General features: G+C 33.3%; 4 protein-coding genes across 4 annotated transcripts; all 4 read right to left on the bottom strand.

Moving 5' to 3' along the window:
• Positions 1-796: 796 nt before the first annotated feature.
• On the bottom strand, positions 797-1,714 carry LOC139900684 (uncharacterized). Its single transcript, XM_071883444.1, has one exon. It carries the CDS (start codon positions 1,712-1,714, stop codon positions 797-799), a length of 918 nt encoding a protein of 305 aa, XP_071739545.1.
• Positions 1,715-2,063: 349 nt separating this feature from the next.
• Positions 2,064-3,901, bottom strand: LOC139900683 (small ribosomal subunit protein eS8-like). Its single transcript, XM_071883442.1, has 4 exons — positions 3,629-3,901; positions 2,581-2,622; positions 2,173-2,259; positions 2,064-2,084 (listed from the first exon to the last, which is right to left on the bottom strand). The coding sequence occupies exons 1-4, from the start codon at positions 3,899-3,901 to the stop codon at positions 2,064-2,066; spliced, it is 423 nt and encodes a 140-aa protein (XP_071739543.1).
• Positions 3,902-9,310: 5,409 nt separating this feature from the next.
• LOC139900682 (uncharacterized) lies at positions 9,311-10,066 on the bottom strand. Its single transcript, XM_071883441.1, has one exon. It carries the CDS (start codon positions 10,064-10,066, stop codon positions 9,311-9,313), a length of 756 nt encoding a protein of 251 aa, XP_071739542.1.
• Positions 10,067-10,415: 349 nt separating this feature from the next.
• On the bottom strand, positions 10,416-12,084 carry LOC139900681 (small ribosomal subunit protein eS8-like). The gene is made up of 3 exons (XM_071883440.1): positions 11,812-12,084; positions 10,941-10,982; positions 10,416-10,436 (listed from the first exon to the last, which is right to left on the bottom strand). The coding sequence occupies exons 1-3, from the start codon at positions 12,082-12,084 to the stop codon at positions 10,416-10,418; spliced, it is 336 nt and encodes a 111-aa protein (XP_071739541.1).
• Positions 12,085-14,430: the final 2,346 nt, after the last annotated feature.

The raw sequence follows: 14,430 nt of genomic DNA, 5'->3' as shown, positions 1-14,430 counted from the left end.
AAAAAAAGGCGAACGGGTGACAAAGGCGTCTCACAAAGCACACCATAATCTGGTTTGCCACCACACTCCCCATCCATTACAATCAGACATGTATTCATCCCCTAACCCCTGTGGTAAAACATGTTCGATGAGAAAACAACATATTTTGATTTTATTTTAGTATTGAACATAGTTGATTTACTTTATAATTATTATAAGATATAAGATCGACATAATATACTACTGATCACATATACGAAATTACCTGAATAAATAAATTCATTTTAAAATTTTAGTATTTTCGATGAAGAGTGGTTGAGAAAATTATCTCGGATTGAATCCCTTATTTCAAATCTCATTTAAGTGGACCATATTTAAATATTCTTTAGTTAATATACTGAGAAGAGAATAATAATAACCTCAAACTCTTATATCTATATGTTTTTTTTTTTTTTTTTTTTTTGAAAAGCAAAATTTATTATTATTAATGAAATATGGAATTACAAGGCCTTATACACATCTATACAATTATGGAACGGAAGTACAATTATTGGAGACTATAATATCGAGGGTAGCCAACGAAGACCATTAAAACTAAAGAGGGAATAAAAACTTGAAGAAACAAGCCGGAATAGAGAGGATAACAGTGACGATCTAGCGCCAACAAAGTTAACACAAACTAGCCCGATTAATCAAACCCTCGATAGAAGAAATAGAATCTGTGAGCTACACATGTGTAAAAATGAGTGAATTAGCCGATCCCAACTCGGTGAGGAGTATCCGCAACAAAGAAAGAAGGATTAATGAGCCATTGATGTCACTCGAGTGTTTTCTTTTTACGCGTTCTTTTGGATATCCAACTATAACTTTGTGTTTGTATTTCGGAGAGAATCGAATCAGGGAACCACGTTTTTTTGGAAAATACTTTTAAGTTCCTATGTTTCCAAATTATATAGCATGTAATCCATTTGGTTGCTTGCCATAATGAAGAGCCGAAATTGTTACGAGCGAAGGATTGATTATTGATGATGGCATCGTTAAGATTGGAGATTAGAGTATTATCTTGGGCCCACCAATCGAGGACGAGTTTCCATATTAGTGACGTTTTGGGGCAAGAACCGAGAATATGCTCGGTGGTTTCTATGTCCAATTCGCATAAAGGGCATAGAGTGGAATCTAGATCAATGCCCCTTTTGTCAATTTCAAATCTAACCGGAATCTTTTTTTGGATGGCTCTCCAGATGAAGATGTATACCTTTTGAGGCAGGAATTTGTTACGAGGAATCGATAAGCTTAGAGCATTACCGCCAAGCTTTAGGGTGTTAATCAGAAGTGCCAAAGATTTGGTGGTGAACATTCCGGTGGAGTCTAAATTGTATTTCCAGGAATCTTGTTTGTCGCATAGTGTAACGGAAGATACAATGTTATTTAGTTCCGTAATTTCGTTTATGGCCCGGCCAGATGGAGGCCTTGTCCAGCACCAATTACCTAATGAAGATCCATTGCTATGTGTAATTCTTTCAGCGATAGATGCATCTTTGTTGATCTCAAGCATGTAAATTCTGTGAAAAAGTGTGCTAAAACGTTCCGAACAAAACCAAATGTCATTCCAAAATTTGATGGAGTCACCATTTCCGAGACATTTTGTGATGGAAGAGGAGAATGAGGCGTCCGTGCTATCCGCGACCTGAAATGTTCCTGCAAGAAACGTTAGATTCCAACCCCCCGCCCCCATAGATACTAGTAATAATTTTTACCCATAATGTACAACGTATTGGATACAGAATCAAACTGAATTAACTGCTTAATATGTAGACATTAACTAGAATAACCTATGAGGCAGCCATGCGGTTAGTTTTACCCTTTTTAACTAGATAACTAGTTTATAATCAGCGCATTCGCGGGTATTTAATCATACAAGATTAAAATAATATTTATTAATAAGTTATTTATACTAGTGATATAAGTAAGATTAGTGAAATATATGAAAATAATAAATCAACAAACACAAAGAACATTAACATTACAGATAGTAACTCAATGAGTATGATAGTTGCGAATATGAAAAACAAAGATTTACATTCCTATTGCAAGTAGGTATAATTCTGAATTTAGAAAACAAAAAAAAACAAAAAAAAATGAAGTTGAAGACTTCCAACAACTGGTTAATGTTGTAAGTCTGTTGAAGTATACATTTATTGACAATAATGCTAGAGCGAATTTTCTTCTTGTCAGCAAAGACTTCAAGGTAGTTAATGTTGTTTTATGAAGTTGATCAGCCTACAAAAAAAAAATTGGGTAGTTAACAAAAAATGGGTAGTTAATAAAAGAATAAAAAGTATTGTCGCAACCAATAATAAAACAATGGAGGATATTGAGCAACATATATATTGAAATGGAACCCTAAAATTAAAGTAATATAAAATGTTACCCAATGCATATAAGTTGGAAAAGAACTTAAATTTCCGACAGCTTGCACAATAGTAATCATATACTTTGTTAATGTAAAATCATCTCCTTTATCAATAAATGCATCACTTATGAATGTAGCAGCTATCTTTTGTTCGACTAAAGTTATAATATTATATAACTTTGTTGTACATGGTTGCTCTTTTTCGCTTCTTCTGTTGATCCTTCACCTTCCTGTATGTACCAGCGCAACATGAGAGATTAAGAAATTATTTGAAGATAAACTTGTAACAACATTTACTCCTAAAACCAAAGAGCCAATGGTTTGGCGGTATCGAGGTTACCCTTACAACCTTGAGGTTGAGGGTTCAAGTCCTGCTTAGGACAATTCGTGGTGTATATATTCGAGTTAGATTTAGATGGGTGTGTGAGTTTGCCTTTCAAAAAAAAAAAAAAAAAAAAAAAAAAAAACATTTACTCCTAAACATTCATTGGTAATAATATTTATTTCCCAAGGTACACTTAATAATCTTAAGAACAACTATATGTTATATGTTTTAAGTTCAATTAAAGCTAACTTCAGACTTTTTTAGAACTTTTGTAAGCCTTAGAAGAAGAATATCATACTATATCTCAAGCTTGTATGTAAACTCAAAAGATCTAATTTTATTGATCTATATCATAAATAAACATGATCCATAAACCAAGAATCAGAAGTGATACATCTCACAAATGAACTCCTAATATTTCTACCTGAAATGAACACCCAGCTTTTTGATTTCAGCCTGGGAATAAAAAAACCTGGCTTCTGGACTAACAGCCAAAACAAAAAATAATGCCAACTTATGACGCAAATCTATCGACAAAACTTAAAAAGGCAAGTAAATGGCACTTTCAGCATCCTTTATAATCCCAAAAGATCAAAAGTATATATAAAATGCAGATCCACATAAAACAAAACTTTAATAACCGAATTGAAGCGTAAATGACCTTTCTTCAGTATGGAGTTTAACAAAGAAAACTGGGCAGTGTATCATTTTGGCCATTTTCACTACATAAGATCCAGATCAATCTAGCCTCTATATATATTTCAAAAAAGATAAATCTTGAAAAAAGCATAACAGGGATATAGATCATAAATTGTCCTTAAACCAGTTATGATCAGAAATGACCAACCAATTTCACAATAGTAATTAAAAATGTGACAATATTGTCAACACAAAACTTGAAAAAATTGTACCTCGGCATCCTTCTTAGTAGTAGCGATAGCAGCAGCAACTTTCTTCTTCCTGCCAATGTCAACCCCAAAATGTTGCAAATACCATTGTTTAAATGGGGCTGCATCCACTTGAACTATAGCACTTTTCACAAGAGTTTGTGTTTTCACAAGCTCATTGTTTAATGAGTTATATACAACATCAAGAATACGAGTTTTGCGAGTAACTGCGTCACTCCCCCAAGGGTAATTTCCAGTGTCCAATCTAAGGGCTCTCCATTTCACATTACTTCCCATCTAGTTACTGTCTTGTTGCTTCGCAGGCTGACGACCTAACTCGTACCTGCACCACCACTCATACTTATAAACTACATAAGTTAGAGATACACTTGCAGAGTAAAATAGATGAAACAGAAGAGATGTAATGTGATTTTAATACTGCTGGGAGCAAGATTATTTATTTTTGCTCAATGGGTCGTTAATTTCATAATCATAACTGCAAAATCATAGAGTGCTTCAACTTATACCTTCAATTAACTGAAATCTGTATCATATGCAGCTGAATAGATGAATCGATAAAAGCTCATAGGTTCTTAAAACTTGTTTTCGATCGAAGGAACAATAAGTAAACGTCTGATGAGCACTCGATACCGGAATGTTTTTTTGAAACACCTTCATAATCGCCGTTTAACAATCCATTCGAAATTATAAATGCCTGATTTTGTTGGTATGAGATTGAGAAGCAACCTTTGACGTAGAACACTTGTTTCCCTTTTTTTGTGTGGCAATTTCTTTTTTTTTTTCTAATAAGGGCAGCGGTGTAATTAGAAACGTTAACTGCCGATTAGAAAGCCAAATGGCGCCATCCGCATTTTCAATGGTTATGATTATAATGTAGAAAAGTATTCTAAAGAGTGGGATTTTGCCATGTGTATTTTTAACATCTACAATGACATCATAAAAGTTTTATTATTATATATAAGAGAGAAGAGAGATCATCAGTTGAACAAAAAAAAGTGTCAAACTTGAATACTGACCCATGACAAGGCTGATAAGACACAACGTGACCCATACGTATTTTAGAGGCTTAGAAAACGTTTGATAATTGTCCTGCCACCATCCTAAAAAATTTCATATATAAACCCCAAGATCGTAACTGCAAAACTAACAATTATTCAAGCACTTGCCTTCGGGTTTTGCTCAATATCATCAACAGTAATAGCATCAGGTTAAAGAGACTTGTATTCCTTGACATTGACCCAGTTAACAGTATCAAAACCTCCAACAAATTTTAGATCACTCTTGCAAAATATAAAAGTTAAACCAAATGAATCTGTAAGTATAATGAACTAATTATAGATAGATTGTGGATATGTTTTAAAATGAACCACTTGCTCATCATAAAACCACCTGCTCATCTTATGAAAGGAGATAAACCCACACCAAAATCAAAGGTACATGTGCCCCCACACCAAAATCAAAGCTTATCCATGTGTGCCAGTAAAAATATACGGAGTAGATTATTATTATGGTGTACCTGCAGGGTACACCTTTGATCGAACAACAGATTCCGTGTACCAACAGATTCTGTAAACCATCTATTGTTTTGAAAATTTTATGTATTTACACCAAAAACATTAAGATGCATAATATTATGTACTTACATTGAAACAACAGCAGTGCCATCACATGTAACCCCTCTCCATGACTCTCCACCACGAGGTTTCCAATTTGTTAGCTTTGCAACATTGTTCAAAGATGTATACAATACCGCTAGTGCTTGTACTACACCAAACAAACAAAAACTATTATATGCTCTACACAAATTGACCAGTAGCATGCATAAACCTCATATTAAAACAAAACACCTCTATAAAATATATATACACACAAAACCTAATCCAGCAGAGAGAAAATAAATTAGAGGTAAATTTGCTTGAATGAAATCGAAACACGGCATCGTTGTTGTATAGATCTTTTTCCACAAGTAACTATTACTCAAACTCTGTAATCATACATACATATATACATTAACATATAATATAATATAATTTATATATATATATATATATATATATATATATATATATAGAAAATAATACAAGTATAAATGAAAAAACATAAGCAAGCATAAATTAGCGAATTAATTAAGTGTTTACCATCTGTTGTTGTGAAGGTAAAAAAATAATTGTGTCTCCTTTATGTTCCTGCAGGTCGAACCATCAACTATTTCCTTATATTATCATTCATTCAAAGTCACAACACTTGGGACCAGTGATTGTATCCCCTTTATGTTCCTGCACGAATGCATAGCACATGTTAATTATATTTGTTTACATGGATGAAATCAAGATGTAAGAAGTAGCAATTTCAACCCATTTAGTTTAGCGAATTTTCAACGCATTTAGTATAGTCAGTCACTTTTAGTTATCAATTTATAGGCCTCTATTAACAACAACAAAAAATGCCAAAGACAAAATTGAAGAAAATGCAATTACTTGTTAACTTCACTAGATTAAAAATTAGAGTGGCTGGCATAGAATCCAAATCATGACAGCAACAAATAAAGATAGATGAAACCCTAAATCAAACTCACCGATTACGAAGATGCTGATTATGCGTAATTTTCTGGTAACGGAAAACGGAACACCAAACCTCTTATAAAGAAGTTCATCTGACAACTGGATACGAAAACTATTGATCTGAAAAACTTAATTAGTGGCATAATTAACTTAAGCTTTAATTATGATAATAACCTATTAGAAATTGACGCATTTGTATCTGTTGTCATGGTTTCCTTACCTCCTGCTGGTTAACTACAAATTTGACGCATTTGATTACCAAGGGTATCTTGTTTTTTTAGTAACCCTAAAATTACCTTTAGTTCCTTGTTTATCCTTGATAAGACCTTCTATTAAAAATCAAAGAGATAAACCTACTAATTAAAATCAATTCAAAAACAATAGAAAACACTCATCCAATTATAATACATTTAATCATATATCGAAATCAAAGAGATAAATCTAAGGCTTAAATCAAAAACAAACAAACCCTAATCGATGATACAAACCAGAAATTAGAAATAAAATATCTCAAAACTTATTTCATACATACCATCGACTCCGTCTTTGTCAATAAGAAATAAATCAGCAAAAACCCTAATTTGATGAAGAAGTTGACTTTATACGAACCCTAATTTCACGATCAGATATACTTCAATCGAAGCGAGGTCTGGTCGTTTGATGTTCGTGATTTCTGATCGTTTTCTACTTTGTAAATGATTTAATTTAATGTATTTTTGAATTTGAAGTGGTGTGAAGGAGAGATGCGCACGGTTACTCGTAACTGCTTAGGGCAACAGGGTAATTAGCATTACTAACTGCCGACTATAATTCTTAATGACGCCATCAGGATATTAAATGGGAATGATACTCACACTCAATATTGATTCATACACACAGAATTTACTATTATGTCCTTACTTACAATAATAGAGGTTAAGTCTCAAGATAAATTTAAGGTTATAATTATAAATTTTATGGTAAAAAGTGTGTATGGATCAAAAACTGGTGTGTAAGTATCACCTCCCAGTTACCATATTAAACTATTCAACATCAAACAATTTGATAATTTAACATTCTACTTTTTGTAGGAATGATATTAATGATACGCATACTTTTCCATTAAGCGTTCATGTATTACGTATTTTCTTTCATTTTTTTTTTAACAGTGATTGGGATCACCCGAGGGGGACTTTACCACTCGTTGTGATCATCTTCCGTTTCGACTAAGCCGCATGATGCACATTTATTCATTCAGTCATATGCTAATTTGAATTAACATTCGTTAGGCCGCATGATGCACCTTTGCTTTGCGCACACGTTTACAATCTTATCCTAATTTAAAAAAAAGTTTCCTACTTTAACGTCCGGTTATTATGGAAAGTAGTTGCGTAAAATCCTTACCTTATTAAGATATGTAAGAATTAGGGTTTCTCTATAAATACAAACCCTAGTCTCCATCATTTATTATTACGTTAGGATACTCGATCACCGACTGGTCTAAATATACGAATACAACTTACGATTACAGGTATGTTCTTCGTCCATCAACCCTACGAAAATCATTAGCCATTGTTTCGGTTTTTCTAACAATGGTGGACTGATTTAAGCACCCTTTCCAGATGATCATCTAGATTAGGGTTATTAGCGGTTGCCGGACCGAAGAATTAAAATCGTGAAGTCCTTAAACATTCACCCATTGCAAACAGACATTTATTCAACCCATGTGGTAAATATGTTCGATCAAATTACATGCAAAAAGAACTACGATATTTATCAAAAATTGTGATTATATAAAGTGTTCAAAACGCAATCAAAAGTGAAGATGGCACACAGGCCATTACATAATTTAAAACTAAAACTAAGTCCATAAAAGTAAAGGGTGGCTTTCAAGGTACGTGTCCTACACTAATGGTTGTAAATCTTCTAACCTCTCCCGCAGCGATCAGGAGAATTACACCATGTAAATAGAAAAATAAAGTTGTCTTATTAACACCCTAAACTAATGGGTGAAATCCTTTGGACCCTCGCTCGCAGTGATCAGAAGGATTACCCCGTGGTGACAGAAATCTAAAAGTTGACCTATGATTGCCCAGTACAAAAAAGAGGGGGTGCGCCCACGAAATTGAGAACGCCTCACAAAGCACGCCCTTAACAGATGCACCCCCTGAAGAAGAAGAAGAAAAAAAAAAAAAAAAAAAAAAAAAAGGCGAACGGGTGACAAAGGCGTCTCACAAAGCACACCATAGTCTGGTTTGCCGCCACACTCCCCATCCATTGCAATCAGACATGTATTCATCCCCTAACCCCTGTGGTAAAACATGTTCGATGAGAAAACAACATATTTTGATTTTATTTTAGTATTGAACATAGTTGATTTACTTTATAATTATTATAAGATATAAGATCGACATAATATACTACTGATCACATATACGAAATTACCTGAATAAATAAATTCATTTTAACATTTTAGTATTTTCGATGAATAGAAGTTGAGAAAATTATCTCGGATTGAATCCCTTATTTCAAATCTCATTTAAGTGGACCATATTTAAATATTCTTTAGTTAATATACTGAGAAGAGAATAATAATAACTTCAAACTCTTATATCTATATGTTTTTTTTTTTTTTTTTTTTTTTGAAAAGCAAAATTTATTATTATTAATGAAATATGGAATTACAAGGCCTTATACACATCTATACAATTATGAAACGGAAGTACAATTATTGGAGACTATAATATCGAGGGTAGCCAACGAAGACCATTAAAACTAAAGAGGGAATAAAAACTTGAAGAAACAAGCCGGAATAGAGAGGATAACAGTGACGATCTAGCGCCAACAAAGTTAACACAAACTAGCCCGATTAATCAAACCCTCGATAGAAGAAATAGAATCTGTGAGCTACACATGTGTAAAAATGAGTGAATTAGCCGATCCCAACTCGGTGAGGAGTATCCGCAACAAAGAAAAAAGGATTAATGAGCCATTGATGTCACTCGAGTGTTTTCTTTTTACGCGTTCTTTTGGATATCCAACTATAACTTTGTGTTTGTATTTCGGAGAGAATCGAATCAGGGAACCACGTTTTTTTGGAAAATACTTTTAAGTTCCTATGTTTCCAAATTATATAGCATGTAATTCATTTGGTTGCTTGCCATAATGAAGAGCCGAAATTGTTACGAGCGAAGGATTGATTATTGATGATGGCATCGTTAAGATTGGAGATTAGAGTATTATCTTGGGCCCACCAATCGAGGACGAGTTTCCATATTAGTGACGTTTTGGGGCAAGAACCGAGAATATGCTCGGTGGTTTCTATGTCCAATTCGCATAAAGGGCATAGAGTGGAATCTAGATCAATGCCCCTTTTGTCAATTTCAAATCTAACCGGAATCTTTTTTTGGATGGCTCTCCAGATGAAGATGTATACCTTTTGAGGCAGGAATTTGTTACGAGGAATCGATAAGCTTAGAGCATTACCGCCAAGCTTTAGGGTGTTAATCAGAAGTGCCAAAGATTTGGTGGTGAACATTCCGGTGGAGTCTAAATTGTATTTCCAGGAATCTTGTTTGTCGCATAGTGTAACGGAAGATACAATGTTATTTAGTTCCGTAATTTCGTTTATGGCCCGGCCAGATGGAGGCCTTGTCCAGCACCAATTACCTAATGAAGATCCATTGCTATGTGTAATTCTTTCAGCGATAGATGCATCTTTGTTGATCTCAAGCATGTAAATTCTGTGAAAAAGTGTGCTAAAACGTTCCGAACAAAACCAAATGTCATTCCAAAATTTGATGGTGTCACCATTTCCGAGACATTTTGTGATGGAAGAGGAGACGCCTACGACCTGAAATGTTCCTGCAAGAAACGTTAGATTCCAACCCCCCGCCCCCATAGATACTAGTAATAATTTTTACCCATAATGTACAACGTATTGGATACAGAATCAAACTGAATTAACTGCTTAATATGTAGACATTAACTAGAATAACCTATGAGGCAGCCATGCGGTTAGTTTTACCCTTTTTAACTAGATAACTAGTTTATAATCAGCGCATTCGCGGGTATTTAATCATACAAGATTAAAATAATATTTATTAATAAGTTATTTATGCTAGTGATATAAGTAAGATTAGTGAAATATATGAAAATAATAAATCAACAAACATAAAGAACATTAACATTACAGATAGTAACTCAATGAGTATGATAGTTGCGAATATGAAAAACAAAGATTTACATTCCTATTGCAAGTAGGTATAATTCTGAATTTAGAAAACAAAAAAAACAAAAAAAAAAACAAAAAAATGAAGTTGAAGACTTCCAACAACTGGTTAATGTTGTAAGTCTGTTGAAGTATACATTTATTGACAATAATGCTAGAGCGAATTTTCTTCTTGTCAGCAAAGACTTCAAGGTAGTTAATGTTGTTTTATGAAGTTGATCATCCTACAAAAAAAAATTGGGTAGTTAACAAAAAATGGGTAGTTAATAAAAGAATAAAAAGTATTGTCGCAACCAATAATAAAACAATGGAGGATATTGAGCAACATATATATTGAAATGGAACCCTAAAATTAAAGTAATATAAAATGTTACCCAATGCATATAAGTTGGAAAAGAACTTAAATTTCCGACAGCTTGCACAATAGTAATCATATACTTTGTTAATGTAAAATCATCTCCTTTATCAATAAATGCATCACTTATGAATGTAGCAGCTATCTTTTGTTCGACTAAAGTTATAATATTATATAACTTTGTTGTACATGGTTGCTCTTTTTCGCTTCTTCTGTTGATCCTTCACCTTCCTGTATGTACCAGCGCAACATGAGAGATTAAGAAATTATTTGAAGATAAACTTGTAACAACATTTACTCCTAAACATTAATTGGTAATAATATTTATTTCCCAAGGTACACTTAATAATCTTAAGAACAACTATATGTTATATGTTTTAAGTTCAATTAAAGCTAACTTCAGACTTTTTTAGAACTTTTGTAAGCCTTAGAAGAAGAATATCATACTATATCTCAAGCTTGTATGTAAACTCAAAAGATCTAATTTTATTGATCTATATCATAAATAAACATGATCCATAAACCAAGAATCAGAAGTGATACATCTCACAAATGAACTCCTAATATTTCTACCTGAAATGAACACCCAGCTTTTTGATTTCAGCCTGGGAATAAAAAAACCTGGCTTCTGGACTAACAGCCAAAACAAAAAATAATGCCAACTTATGACGCAAATCTATCGACAAAACTTAAAAAGGCAAGTAAATGGCACTTTCAGCATCCTTTATAATCCCAAAAGATCAAAAGTATATATAAAATGCAGATCCACATAAAACAAAACTTTAATAACCGAATTGAAGCGTAAATGACCTTTCTTCAGTATGGAGTTTAACAAAGAAAACTGGGCAGTGTATCATTTTGGCCATTTTCACTACATAAGATCCAGATCAATCTAGCCTCTATATATATTTCAAAAAAGATAAATCTTGAAAAAAGCATAACAGGGATATAGATCATAAATTGTCCTTAAACCAGTTATGATCAGAAATGACCAACCAATTTCACAATAGTAATTAAAAATGTGACAATATTGTCAACACAAAACTTGAAAAAATTGTACCTCGGCATCCTTCTTAGTAGTAGCGATAGCAGCAGCAACTTTCTTCTTCCTGCCAATGTCAACCCCAAAATGTTGCAAATACCATTGTTTAAATGGGGCTGCATCCACTTGAACTATAGCACTTTTCACAAGAGTTTGTGTTTTCACAAGCTCATTGTTTAATGAGTTATATACAACATCAAGAATACGAGTTTTGCGAGTAACTGCGTCACTCCCCCAAGGGTAATTTCCAGTGTCCAATCTAAGGGCTCTCCATTTCACATTACTTCCCATCTAGTTACTGTCTTGTTGCTTCGCAGGCTGACGACCTAACTCGTACCTGCACCACCACTCATACTTATAAACTACATAAGTTAGAGATACACTTGCAGAGTAAAATAGATGAAACAGAAGAGATGTAATGTGATTTTAATACTGCTGGGAGCAAGATTATTTATTTTTGCTCAATGGGTCGTTAATTTCATAATCATAACTGCAAAATCATAGAGTGCTTCAACTTATACCTTCAATTAACTGAAATCTGTATCATATGCAGCTGAATAGATGAATCGATAAAAGCTCATAGGTTCTTAAAACTTGTTTTCGATCGAAGGAACAATAAGTAAACGTCTGATGAGCACTCGATACCGGAATGTTTTTTTGAAACACCTTCATAATCGCCGTTTAACAATCCATTCGAAATTATAAATGCCTGATTTTGTTGGTATGAGATTGAGAAGCAACCTTTGACGTAGAACACTTGTTTCCCTTTTTTTGTGTGGCAATTTCTTTTTTTTTTTCTAATAAGGGCAGCGGTGTAATTAGAAACGTTAACTGCCGATTAGAAAGCCAAATGGCGCCATCCGCATTTTCAATGGTTATGATTATAATGTAGAAAAGTATTCTAAAGAGTGGGATTTTGCCATGTGTATTTTTAACATCTACAATGACATCATAAAAGTTTTATTATTATATATAAGAGAGAAGAGAGATCATCAGTTGAACAAAAAAAAGTGTCAAACTTGAATACTGACCCATGACAAGGCTGATAAGACACAACGTGACCCATACGTATTTTAGAGGCTTAGAAAACGTTTGATAATTGTCCTGCCACCATCCTAAAAAATTTCATATATAAACCCCAAGATCGTAACTGCAAAACTAACAATTATTCAAGCACTTGCCTTCGGGTTTTGCTCAATATCATCAACAGTAATAGCATCAGGTTAAAGAGACTTGTATTCCTTGACATTGACCCAGTTAACAGTATCAAAACCTCCAACAAATTTTAGATCACTCTTGCAAAATATAAAAGTTAAACCAAATGAATCTGTAAGTATAATGAACTAATTATAGATAGATTGTGGATATGTTTTAAAATGAACCACTTGCTCATCATAAAACCACCTGCTCATCTTATGAAAGGAGATAAACCCACACCAAAATCAAAGGTACATGTGCCCCCACACCAAAATCAAAGCTTATCCATGTGTGCCAGTAAAAATATACGGAGTAGATTATTATTATGGTGTACCTGCAGGGTACACCTTTGATCGAACAACAGATTCCGTGTACCAACAGATTCTGTAAACCATCTATTGTTTTGAAAATTTTATGTATTTACACCAAAAACATTAAGATGCATAATATTATGTACTTATATTGAAACAACAGCAGTGCCATCACATGTAACCCCTCTCCATGACTCTCCACCACGAGGTTTCCAATTTGTTAGCTTTGCAACATTGTTCAAAGATGTATACAATACCGCTAGTGCTTGTACTACACCAAACAAACAAAAACTATTATATGCTCTACACAAATTGACCAGTAGCATGCATAAACCTCATATTAAAACAAAACACCTCTATAAAATATATATACACACAAAACCTAATCCAGCAGAGAGAAAATAAATTAGAGGTAAATTTGCTTGAATGAAATCGAAACACGGCATCGTTGTTGTATAGATCTTTTTCCACAAGTAACTATTACTCAAACTCTGTAATCATACATACATATATACATTAACATATAATATAATATAATTTATATATATATATATATATATATATATATATATATAGAAAATAATACAAGTATAAATGAAAAAACATAAGCAAGCATAAATTAGCGAATTAATTAAGTGTTTACCATCTGTTGTTGTGAAGGTAAAAAAATAATTGTGTCTCCTTTATGTTCCTGCAGGTCGAACCATCAACTATTTCCTTATATTATCATTCATTCAAAGTCACAACACTTGGGACCAGTGATTGTATCCCCTTTATGTTCCTGCACGAATGCATAGCACATGTTAATTATATTTGTTTACATGGATGAAATCAAGATGTAAGAAGTAGCAATTTCAACCCATTTAGTTTAGCGAATTTTCAACGCATTTAGTATAGTCAGTCACTTTTAGTTATCAATTTATAGGCCTCTATTAACAACAACAAAAAATGCCAAAGACAAAATTGAAGAAAATGCAATTACTTGTTAACTTCACTAGATTAAAAATTAGAGTGGCTGGCATAGAATCCAAATCATGACAGCAACAAATAAAGATAGATGAAACCCTAAATCAAACTCACCGATTACGAAGATGCTGATTATGCGTAATTTTCTGGTAACGGAAAACGG

This window comes from Rutidosis leptorrhynchoides, chromosome 3 (assembly GCF_046630445.1).
Source record: "Rutidosis leptorrhynchoides isolate AG116_Rl617_1_P2 chromosome 3, CSIRO_AGI_Rlap_v1, whole genome shotgun sequence".
Taxonomy (NCBI): domain Eukaryota; kingdom Viridiplantae; phylum Streptophyta; class Magnoliopsida; order Asterales; family Asteraceae; genus Rutidosis; species Rutidosis leptorrhynchoides.
The sequence above is the reverse complement of the archived record's forward strand: the minus strand, read 5'-3'. Positions and strand labels throughout refer to the sequence as shown.

Bases quoted from the DNA above. Each gene is read 5' to 3' on its own strand.
- LOC139900684 (XM_071883444.1), bottom strand. From the start codon at position 1,714: ATGGGGGCGGGGGGTTGGAATCTAACGTTTCTTGCAGGAACATTTCAG.
- LOC139900683 (XM_071883442.1), bottom strand. From the start codon at position 3,901: ATGGGAAGTAATGTGAAATGGAGAGCCCTTAGATTGGACACTGGAAAT. The intron at 2,623-3,628 runs GTACAATTTTTT...TGGTACATACAG, and splicing joins CTACTAAGAAGGATGCCGAG to GAAGGTGAAGGATCAACAGA. The intron at 2,085-2,172 runs GTATACTTCAAC...TTCTAAATTCAG, and splicing joins TAGCATTATTGTCAATAAAT to AATTATACCTACTTGCAATA.
- LOC139900682 (XM_071883441.1), bottom strand. From the start codon at position 10,066: ATGGGGGCGGGGGGTTGGAATCTAACGTTTCTTGCAGGAACATTTCAG.
- LOC139900681 (XM_071883440.1), bottom strand. From the start codon at position 12,084: ATGGGAAGTAATGTGAAATGGAGAGCCCTTAGATTGGACACTGGAAAT. The intron at 10,983-11,811 runs GTACAATTTTTT...TGGTACATACAG, and splicing joins CTACTAAGAAGGATGCCGAG to GAAGGTGAAGGATCAACAGA. The intron at 10,437-10,940 runs GTACAACAAAGT...TTCTAAATTCAG, and splicing joins AAGCGAAAAAGAGCAACCAT to AATTATACCTACTTGCAATA.